The sequence below is a fragment of the Oreochromis niloticus genome, linkage group LG5 (assembly GCF_001858045.2).
Source record: "Oreochromis niloticus isolate F11D_XX linkage group LG5, O_niloticus_UMD_NMBU, whole genome shotgun sequence".
In the NCBI taxonomy this organism is placed as follows: Eukaryota; Metazoa; Chordata; class Actinopteri; order Cichliformes; family Cichlidae; genus Oreochromis; species Oreochromis niloticus.
In genome coordinates this window covers 3245611-3256845 of record NC_031970.2, presented here as the reverse complement: position 1 = coordinate 3256845, position 11235 = coordinate 3245611, and the positions used below count along the sequence as shown (strand labels likewise).

The 11235-nt window shown below is 41.9% G+C and overlaps 1 protein-coding gene and 1 long non-coding RNA gene across 2 annotated transcripts in view; one reads left to right on the top strand and one right to left on the bottom strand.

Moving 5' to 3' along the window:
* Nucleotides 1-11235, bottom strand: part of mmp24 (matrix metallopeptidase 24) — a 68048-nt gene that overhangs the window by 3122 nt on the left and 53691 nt on the right. Inside the window, exons 8-9 of the mRNA XM_005469748.4 lie at nt 6743-6881; nt 3400-3666 (exon numbers count right to left, since the gene is read on the bottom strand). Coding sequence (XP_005469805.1) covers nt 3400-3666; nt 6743-6881 — 406 coding nt within the window. The remainder of the gene's footprint in view (nt 1-3399; nt 3667-6742; nt 6882-11235) is intronic.
* On the top strand, nt 3597-10192 carry LOC109201205 (uncharacterized). Its single transcript, XR_002061234.2, has 3 exons — nt 3597-3685; nt 6149-6239; nt 8527-10192. It is a non-coding gene; the product is annotated as an uncharacterized LOC109201205 (long non-coding RNA).

Genomic DNA, 11235 nt, shown 5'->3' with positions numbered 1-11235 from the left:
TACCCAAAGGAAAATATTTTAACAGACGAACTGTGAGGCAAAAACGCATGTAAGTGACTTTAAATATAGCATCGTGTAATTTCCAAAACTATGTTTGTTTAGCATGTAGCTAAATACAAACCAACGCTAACCCCTAAAGCTATTTGATTGTGACTTCCTGGATGTTACGATGTTAGAGTCATGTGCCCAACCTTTTCTCTTTTTTGATTAAGAAGAATCGTGTGCTTTAACACAGTTTCATCGCCCTGCAAGCTTCAGAGCTCCAGCTGTGAACCGTCTTAAACATCTACTCTGGTACCACAGGACCACAACACAAACACTTCCCAACCATATTACACACATATTGCATGACCAGCTACTGGTTCAGTGTCAGAAACACTCGAGGTTTCTCGGGTGAAGTGGCGCTGCACTTACTAACACCAAACAGCGATTAACACGAAACTCCTCGAAAACTGTGTCTGAGGGAACAAACACGTCCATGCACGGCACAGAAAAACGCGGTCCTTCACTCTGAAACTGAAACACATCCATCTGCAGCTCTGGTGTGTCCCTGTGGTGCAGGATCTTATTAGAGGCAGTATCATTTCTATTGTGATGTGGCGGCTATAGGCAAGGACTGTATTCTGGTCCCAGCAGTGGATGTTCTCACTGAGGGACGATGTTATGCAATGCCTGCGAGACGGATGCTGTAACAGAAAACACCTCACTCAGCGACACGTAAAGAGAAGAGTGCATCTGTTAGCTAATATTACTGTTTCATAAATATCAGCTGTTTCCTCTTCAGGTATGTGGAGGCAGCCCTTCAGTTCAGCAAAGAAACCATCTTATAATCATGCATTCAGAATTTTACTATAAATACAGAAGCAGGTGTTTGGACGTTCTTTAAAAAATGAAACAACTTTGGGGCTCAATGGATCCTCCCAGTGGATCAGTTCGTCTCCACGGTCACTTAAAACCTGTTTGTTGTTACTGGATGTGCCAGCTATGATGTCACTAGAGCTCATCATCATTTAACTGGTGGTAAACAAACCAGATCCAGTTTGTAATAAAAGCTAACGTTTGCTCTAACATGTTGACACGCTGCTCGTCTGCACACACGCGAAGGTAAAGACTGACTTTGAAGGTTTTTCTGGGGACACGTGGTGTCAAACATCACTCTGGTTGTTGCTCGGGAACAAATTCTCAACAGCAAGTTGTGCAAGATGATGTGCAGCGTCGGGCAAAGCAAGAATTTCTGACACAGCGACTAAAACACGGTTTGAACCCAGCTCTGTATGTTTACTCCTCCACAGACTCCACTGTGATGGGATCACATGCCGAAGTAGCTCAACAACAGAAAACACCCACAGGGCTTCTTGTGCCGTCTGCCTTTCGTCTGCTCCATCACCTCCAAACAGCCCCGAGGAAACAAACGCACAGTCGCACACATTTGTCTGCTGCCTCTAAAGTCCCTGCAGGCCGGTTTCTCATCAACAACACAGAGACACCACACCCGGCTGGCCGTGTCGTCCTGTCACCACGCCGCACATAGATCGGCCTCAACTCCACAGAGGAAGCCGCAAGGTCACAAGGTCACTGCTCAAGGAAAGGAAGTGACGATGGACAGTTTTCTGTGTCTCACACCTCTGTCGCTGCATTTTATGATCCTGCAGCATAAACAGCTGACTAACAGTGTTTTTACTCAGGTGTCCACACGTACACGGGTATTTTTTAAAAACGCAGATTTTTATATGCCTTTGCACCTTTCGTCCACACGTGAACGGCGTTTTCGATCACTGAAAACGGAGATTTTAAAAAACTCCTGCCAGGTTGGAGATTTTCGAAAGCTCAGTTTTTGCGTTTACGTGTGGACGAGGAAAACGGAGATTTACTCACGCAACGTCAAAGGTGTGCGCCTTTTTTGACGTGACGCTGTGCGCCACGTTAGTGTTTACATGAGATCAATTTCTCGAATGGCGAATAGAGACAAAACACTGTTGCTGTTAATCTGACTACCTGCAGTTTTTCCACGCTTACATACACACACAGTTACTGTCCCTTCAGTTAGACAGACAGAGGCGTCACAGTGAACATTCAACACAGACGCTCTCACAACCTAAATCCCGACATCGTCATCGGTTTTGAATAAATGTATTTTTTTAAAATTAAAATTTATGAACGCTGTATGCATTTTGTTCATTCCTAAGTTGTGAGTCTACACCAGCCAAAACACTGTTTTTGGTTATTAACATTTGAAATGATGACGTTGCTTGAAAAGTAACACAAAGTTAGCTGCCCTTCCCGAAAAACACAAAACCTTTTCAGAAGTACTTAGAGTTTGGTGAGGGCAGAAAACCCTGTTTGCTCTTTCCCGCCCTGGCTTCTAGACTTCTGATTGGTCAACATTTCCACACGGCTAGGATTTGGCATGTTCTTGACAACATTTGACTGCGTTTTGCCGTTTACATGTGGACGGAGATATTTTGGGAGATATTTTCAAAACTGCACATGTTGACGGGTTTTTAAAAAAAAGCGAAAACAGAAAATCTCCGTTTTCAAAAATACCCGTGTACGTGTGAACGCAGCCTCACTGTAAATACAAACTGCTGATTGTGACTCTGCATTCTAATTCTTCTTCAGTTTACATGACAGTCAGCTGAGTTTGTTCTATGCATTTTTAAAATGGACGTATTTTTCTGTCAGCGCTATTTTAAAAGTAACATTTTTGCATTAAAATTGCTTTTACCTGATATTATGTCAATGTAACTGACTGGAGTCAAATTCTCATAAAAAATGGAATTTAATCCAAGGAAGTTCATAAGAAAACAAATATAGGAGACAAACTGTAAATATGTTGGAAGAAATTAATGCTGTCAGCGTTAATCTCGTTAAAATGACGTTAACGCCATAACCGCATTAACGCGGCAAATCTCTGTTAGCGAGTTACCGCAGATCGCCCCGTGCGTGGGGCTGCACAGCGTCAACGCGTTAGCATGGTTAGCTCGTTAATGCCGTGCAGCCCCACGCATGGGGCGTTAATGCTGACGGCACTAGAAGAAATACATGAGAAAAGTGGAATATTTTATGAGAGAAACTCGCAAATTTATTAAAAAGTTTAAATAAGTAAATTTACAAGAACGAAATATGTCCAAAACCTTTTGTTTGATCTGTGGCAGAAATTCTTCTTCAGCTTGCATGAAAATCAGTGTGAGAGAAGTTTGAACATTAACATTAAATCAAAACTAAATTACACTGAAACCACTGTTTTTTCTCGTGTTTTGAAATATCTCAGCTCCAGTGTTGCCGTCGTGCATGAGGCGACGCTGAGATCGATGAAGGATACCTCAGAGCTAAAAGCTTCTGATTTGACCGGATCTCGTCTCACGCCTGAAACCAAAAGAATAATTAGCTGCCACTCACATCCCTCCCTGCTGATGAAGGCCCCCTGCGGAGCGTCTGGTATTCCCTTCCACACAGTGATGGGTTTGGGGTATCCTGCGTCTGTGGTGTGCTTCTCCTCGTTGTAACGCCAGTACTGGTCCCCTTTGAAGAAGTACGTTTTCCCGACGGGCTCCCACCGCAGCGCCGTGTCGATACCACTCTTGGGGAGGGAGCTGCCCAGCTCCACCAGGCTGTGAGGGTACCCTGGCTCAGCCGTGACCTCCCTGAACACCCAGTACTTATCACCTGGAACCAGTTTGAAGAAGTAAGTGAGCAATTTAATATTTTCAGTTTTATTATCGAAAGTTTATTTTCAAGTTGTGAAATTACACAACCAGCAACAGAACTGCCATAAATGCAGTTCCTTTAATGTCCACTCAGGGCTCCAGTGAGTCAGTCCCCACAGACCCAGCAGGTTTAGTCTCTACGGTTAGATTCAACCAAAACAACCTGGCTGCCTCCATCTTCTTTATACAGTCTGTGGTTCTGAGCACAAATAGCTGCTCTTAAACTTTATTGACTTAAACTAAATTACTTATCCTCCAAACAGTCTGAGAAAATGTGTTTCTCTCTCAGTTTCTCAAATGATTATTTAATATTTGAAATTCCAGATATAGATCATCAACAATCGATTGTTCTCTGGCGTACGGCCGATCCGTCTGCCAGCTTTTCTCTTTGTAGGTTTCAAAATAAACCGCTAGCTGCCAGGAACACTAACGTAGGCGAAAACACGACCTCCCTGGCATCCTATCATAAATCATAATCTTTATAGATACTCTTCTTTTTGGCGGTGGGGTTGCACAGGACAGAAGACTGTGAAATTTAACAGCCGTGGTTAAAGAGCGGTCGATTTCCACTACAGCGAGAAAACAAAGATTAAAACAGCTGCTCTGTAGCTTTGTTAAATATTCAGCTCTCACTGTTTGGAAGAAGGATATGGGCGAAAACACAAAGAGACATTAAATAAATAAAAGGACTCCACGAAGCCCCTTTTAAAGGCTGATTAAATATCCTGATGTGACAGCCGCTCCTTTAGGAAGCCTGTACTGATCATCTGGAAAAACACACACAGTAAAAACAAAGATTAATACAAAGGCACTGAATCCCAATTATGTCCTTTACAGACACTAATAGCTACTCAGCAGGCATTTAAAGTAGTTTTTAAATGTACATTATGAATTAATGGGTAGATTTAAGCAGGAAATTACAGTTTCTGATGTTTTTTTAATGTCTTTTACATCCTTTAACTTGAAGGCTTGTAAACTGGAAAGTTTGATTCAGACTTATTTAAACATTTTGGTACAAATATGTGTTCGTCCTCACAAACATGAGAATAAAGCACTGCAGTGCGTGTGAGCGTGTGTTCATATCTTTGTGGGGACCAAGAATTGTAGGTTTGCTACAAGTTTGAAGCCATTTTTGAGACTTAAAATGTGATTTTAGAGTCAGGGGTACAATTAGGTTATCATTAGGTTGGGTTAGGGGAGGGGCTTATGTCAATTAGATGTCCCCACAAGATATGAATACCCAACGTGTGTGTGTGTGTGTGTGTGTGTGTGTGTGTGTGTGTGTGTGTGTGTGTGTCAGCAGCTGAGAGCTCAGACGGAGCAAAGCTATTAATTTCTGCTCCTGGCTGGCAGAAGATGTCGATGAACGAGGGGCCCAAAAGTCTGAGGGCACGGCTGAAAATCCTTCACTTTATTTCATTTACTTGAGAATTTATCACCAAATGTTTTATTGCAAATGAAAATATGATGTGACAGCGTTCCCCGGAGCTTCCCGTCATGTCACGCAGTCCTTGTAAATGTTCAGTGGGGTGAGGTCGGGTGACTGCAGGCTTTTCTCTCCTCTCGTCCTGCCTGTGACACGTAAATCAATCTGGACAGTTGATTTTGAAGCACGTCCTAAAAAGCACCTGGAGCAGAGAGGAGGTCGCACAGGTGTGTCCTTTTTACCTGTGGCATGAGGTGCCCACACATTCAGATCATGTCAGGAGGAGGACTGATTCTTGGATCTGTGTTGGTCTCCTCCCCAGCTCAGTCCCTCCCATCAGCGGTGTGAGCAGAGGATGGGATGAGCTGGTTAAAGAGTCCATCGATTCTGCTTTTACACGCTGAAAGTAAAAAACACTTAAAAGGACACGCCCATGCGTCCTCCAACATGGCGTGCTGAGATTGATTTTCGGTTCACAGGCAGGAGGAGACGAGGAGGCGCAAATTGGAGAAATGAGAAAAGCCCTCAGCCAGTGTGAATCTGGTCCTGGTGCCTCTATCAGTGCACTTCCTGTTTTATTTTGAAGGTTGGATGTGACTTTTTTCTCACTGTTCTTTCCTGAGAGTCCGTTTGACTGTCAGCTCCTCGCACTCCTTGTTTTTCTGGGATGAGCCTCGTTGTCCGTTTGAGACGTTCCTGCTGCCATCGGCCTGCACGGCTTTTTGTTTTTAATCATTAATCATGTGTTTGTTTAGCTGTTTTCTCATCAGTGTGACGCAAATCTAAGATTAAGATTTGAACACAAGTGAATGTGATGTCCTCAGGAGTGATGTAAAGACACGGAGTGTGTCAGTGCTGACGGGAACGTAAGAAAGAGTGAAAGGAAACGAGACACAGTCAGCAGGAAGGGGATGAGAGAGGTTTCATCCTTACACTGAAATTCTATTACGTTGGGCCGGGTGCTCCCCGCCGCCACGCCATTCTCTATTTCACACTTTATTAAATATATTTTCAGGAGAAGGCGAGCGTGCAGAGAGCAGGACAGAGCCTCACAACGCTGAAGCAGATGGCAGGCAGAGATTCTGGAGAATCTTTCAGCTTATCAGGTAAAATCAAGAGATATTTTTTGGACAGGTAAATTCAGCCTCAATGAAACTAAGAGACACAACAAAAGACAAGCTCAGACTGAAGGTGGAGGAAGGATTCAGACCTGAATTTATATTCTTTGTTTAATTCTTCATACCTTCTCATGTAAACATCACACAACCGTTAAACAAATCTGATTTAGATTTGGCTGATGTTCTTATCAAGATCATCTTTTGTGCGCCTCAGGATGTCTGTCACTGTCACTCTAACAGACAGCAAACACCGTCTGTTTCAAACTGACCTGAATTTCATGTGGAAAGGAGTGAATTGCTGCACGTGCCAACCCGTTATGCAGACTTAGAATGCTCCTCCATCTGTTGATGCCATTAACAACATACATGTGTTTGGACCCTCAAAAATAAAATCCTAGTTCCAGGCAGGACTGTGACGCACCGATATTAACTGTTAGTGAGTGTAGGAAAAAAGGAAACTATTTGTATACCTCAAATTTTATTCTACATACCTTTGAAGAAGACAAATTTGCCGTCAGTCCTCTCGTAGGCGGCGTCGATGCGAGGTGGCAGGCCTTTCCAGAACTGATCGATCTGCATGGGGTAGCCCTCCTGCACCTTGTTGTTCCTGAGACGCCAAAACCACCGGTCCTAAAAAAGCCCCAAAATACATCATCACTGCAGAGCGCTGTGCTAAAACGGCAGCAACGTCCCAAACTCCATAATTAGACAAGCGTGAGAAGGAGCTACAGGTGACTGGAAAAAGCTCCTGAGGAGAATCTGAGTCATGCAGCTGGTCATAAAGGACGGTGAGAGGAGAAAGAAAACTGGCAGAGATAAAGAAGATGTGTCATTAGTGATGGTACAACAGTGAAGTCCTTCAGCAGAACCAGAAGTGCTTAATGTGTAACAATTATTATCAAATATTCTCATCGTTAACAAAGTTGGCTTCATTTTTTTATCTGGAGCTTTTGTGGAGAATGTGTTTAAATGTTTTCAACAAAAGAGAGACGCTCAGAACGATCTCACAGAAAACAAAAGACAACAGAAACCATTGTGAAGGTAAGAGGAGAAGAAATAACTGGAACAAAAGACGAGCAAAGAAGAGACAGACTGAGATGTGAAAGAAATGATTATGCAAGTTAAGAGGAGGACTACAGGGAGGGGAGGCAGCAGGAAAGAGATGTAAAAAGGAGGAGAGGAGGCGAGCATAGAGGAGAGAGGGGAGCTGAAGAGGAGGAGAAGAAGGCGAGCATCAATCTGAGCTCATTATCATTTGGCTTTCGTGAATCTAGGACACAGCCAAGCTAAGTCCCCCCGCTGAATGATGTGCGCGCGCACACACACACACACACGCACACACACACACGCTTGTGCTTCTATTTTTGTGGGGACTCTCACTGTGCTTTTCCACAGAGAACCAGCCTAAAAATGTCCTCGCTTTCTAAAAATGTCAGAATAAGTCGAGTGCACACGCACGCGCGCTGCTTCTTGCCTGGCCTAACATCATCGAGTGGACGCTAATGCTTTTCTGTCTGAACCCAAACAGAGAAGAAAAATCAATGCTTTGCATTCAGCAAAGAAGCCATGAGTGCTTCTCACAGAGGAAACATCCCATAATGAGCGTCTCCTTTTAGACGCCCACCAGCTCTCGCTGCTCTTTATGTCCTCGCATGCCCCCGTCCTCCAGTTAAAAGGAGACAAAAGATGCTTGTTTTCCTGACTGATGATGGTGCATTCAGGGACCCAACGTCCTTCCGTGGAAAAATGGTGGCTTCGGTTTGAACTATTATTGATATTTATTGGATGCTTATCTGTGTCATTCAGGGGCACATGAGAAAGCTTTGTTCTGTTTCTTACATGTTAGTGCCACCATCTGTTTTGTAGGTGGCATCAACTTTATTTGTCAAAGGAAAGCCAAAATGAGCTTTGTGGGTTTGTTAGGAGAAAGTCGACTCTTGAGTTTTTAAAGTGGCCCAATTTTGCGTTTCTTTGTTTCCTGTCACATTTCTCCTGTTTAGTGGTGGGCGTTCATATTAAAGGGGCTTCTAATAATAGATGCAATCCCAATGAGCTGCTTTAAACACTCAGTTTAACCCCGTTTTTTAAAACTCTTGAGCCTGTATGATATTACAGAGAGGACAAATCCAACATAGTCACTTCAGGTGCAGAAGCTCCGCCTACCCGCCTTGTGTTTTTAAAAGGAAGCCGATCAGAATTCGACAGCATACATTAGTAATACTTTAAATTTCTGACTTAATTTGAATCAAGAATCCATGTTGGCCACTGATCACAGCGACCCTGTTTAAAAGTGATGACTGAAGATTTTCTCCTGTTTTTGTCACAATGGGAACGAATCCAGCAGAGCAGACGCAGACAGACAGACGGACAGAAAACAGAGAGACACTCATTGACAGGCAGGAAGGACAGAGAGCTAGACGAGCCTGTGACCTTTACAAACATTCGGTTTAAATATCAAAGACATCAAAATGGATTTTTCTTCTTCTGCTCAGGATGAGATTCTTTCTCAAAAACAGAGGTGGGGCTAGCTGGCTAACTGTAGGCTGTAAAAACAATAGGTGAGATCCAGGGAAGGGATTTTTGTTTAAGCCAAAGAAGTGTTACAAGCTTTACAAGTTTCACAAGACAAAAGTTAACGACTGGTTGGTGTGACATTACTCTGCACTGTCCAGTATAAGGCAAAGAGTTCGAGGCTGCAGTGGCAGCAGATAAGCCAAGCTAGGCTAGCTAGCCTTTAGCAGTGCTGGTGGTGATGAGTTTTCTGAGGAATAAAAAAAACTGGATTCGTTGCTTGTGTCATATCAAATTGTTATTTTTTAAGCTACTGGGGTATCACATTAAATCTTGTTGTAAAATTAGCTTTAGCACCCAAACCTGCAGTTCCACTAATGTCCACTTGAGGCTGTCTCCAAAAATGAGTCAGTCCTCATTGACTCCCACATTAAAATGATCCCTGCTACAAAAATAATATGAGTCTCTATGGGCTAGCATCCTGTTTATACAAACTGTACAGGTGGTAAAATGTTTATAACTCACGTTTAAAAACTATATTAAGAATTAAAATTAGTCTCACGATTTAAACTCATTTCAAAAGCAGTTAAGTGACTAAAAAATTAATCTTACTTTGTACTTAACTGCACAAACAGACCTTCCACTTCCTAATATTTTATTTATATGCTGCATCGCACTGATGTGCAGGTATCTGTGTGTGTTGCTAGGCAAGCTTGCTGGTATTAGCTCATCTATCTACAGTCTTTGGCCTGTTGGGTGCTTTGAATATCTAAGCATTTAAAATATATATTTAAATAAAGCCATAAAGTTTATACATGCTACATGCTGTAAATGTACACGCCTACTGTGTGCTGGCATGCGAGCGCCTACAGAGCTGCATCGGTGGGGTACTAACTGTACTGGAAGCATATGGCTGATGCTAATGATCATTGGCTGGATAGCACCATATGCCACTGGGCTGCTTCTTTCATCTCACGGTACCACGAGAGAGCTCGTATTTAGCACCAGCAGCCCCGCGGTGGCATCCAAACCCATAATGTTGGCAGTGTTAAAGCCGTCATTACCTTCCTAACCACTAATCTGGACCACGCCATCCAAACCTGCCTTTATGGATAATGATTATGAGAAATAAACTTCATCTATACTTCCAACTTCATTCCTACTCTGCATCCTCCTGCCGTAATGTTCAATTAAGCTTTATCTAAATCCCCCAGTGACACCCTGTTTTTTATAGCAACCCACGGCTGTGTGACTCACCGTCTGTAGGAGATAACAGCCGTTAATTACAGACACAACAGCATCCTGTTCAATAAGCTCGTGTTGGAACAAGCACTCAGGTTCTTTAACAGGATGAGATACCAAAGAATTTTATTGGTTTGATGCATTTAAACATTTCTTATTTAGACGTTTTAATGATGTTGTTATTTGATGGAAGCAGTTGGCACTAAATTTTAATTTTGGCCTTTTTTTCATATTTTCATGTTGTCTGGAAAATAAATAATTTATTAAAATATTTTGCTCTGCTTTTACCCAGTGGTCTAATTTTTTTTTATTTAATACTTTAAAAAATAGTTATTTTATGTTATTGCAGAGATATTTTAATGTGATATGAGATTTGTTGTTGCTCTACTTTAATGGAGTCCCTCATAATTTACATTGTTTTGGTGTTTTCAATGCTTTTGTTGAATATTTTCAAAAATATTTTTAATTTGTCCCCTAAATTTTTTCAAATCAATTATTATCATTTTAATTATGATGATGATGATGATGATTATTTATCAATATGTTTGATACGCGGTGTGCTGCTTGCAGCTTGATCACATGTAATCACATGTAAAAAGTAATTTGGCTGATTATATTTCATACATTTAATAGGACTAAAATGATTTTATATATTTTCCTAAATTGGGAAATGTAGTTTAAAAAAATATGTGAAAGTATTTAAAAAATTAAAACTGTTGTAATGTAACTTTTTTGATGCATTTGTGGTGGAAAATATGACCTTTGATGAATCAGAATTATGATTAAGTTCGATATTTGATACCGGGTCTTTAATGTATCCCAATAAATCACCACGGAAAAGAAAAATCCAGGAGTTCCAGTTCCTGGAAAGCTACAGTGACAGGTTTTCTTGGGTGTAAAGAACAGAAATGGGATGAATCAGCGATCTTCTGCCTGTTTGTCTGCGAGCTGCCTGATCTGGAGCTGAGCAACCAAACTTGGCAGACAGGTACATCGAGCATCCTGAAGGCTCTTATCTCTATCAGATATTATGATGTGATCCCATTGCTTAGCAACCACATACCAACTTGCAAAAACGACATTTTTAATAATTATTATGCATGCACAATATCTTACAATACCATCCTGTCATCTTAATTTCACAACAATAACACCTCATTGAAAACTTGAACTTCATCTGTGGATGATAGATGACGTCAGACTGCCAGTAGCTAAAACGATCTATCATATC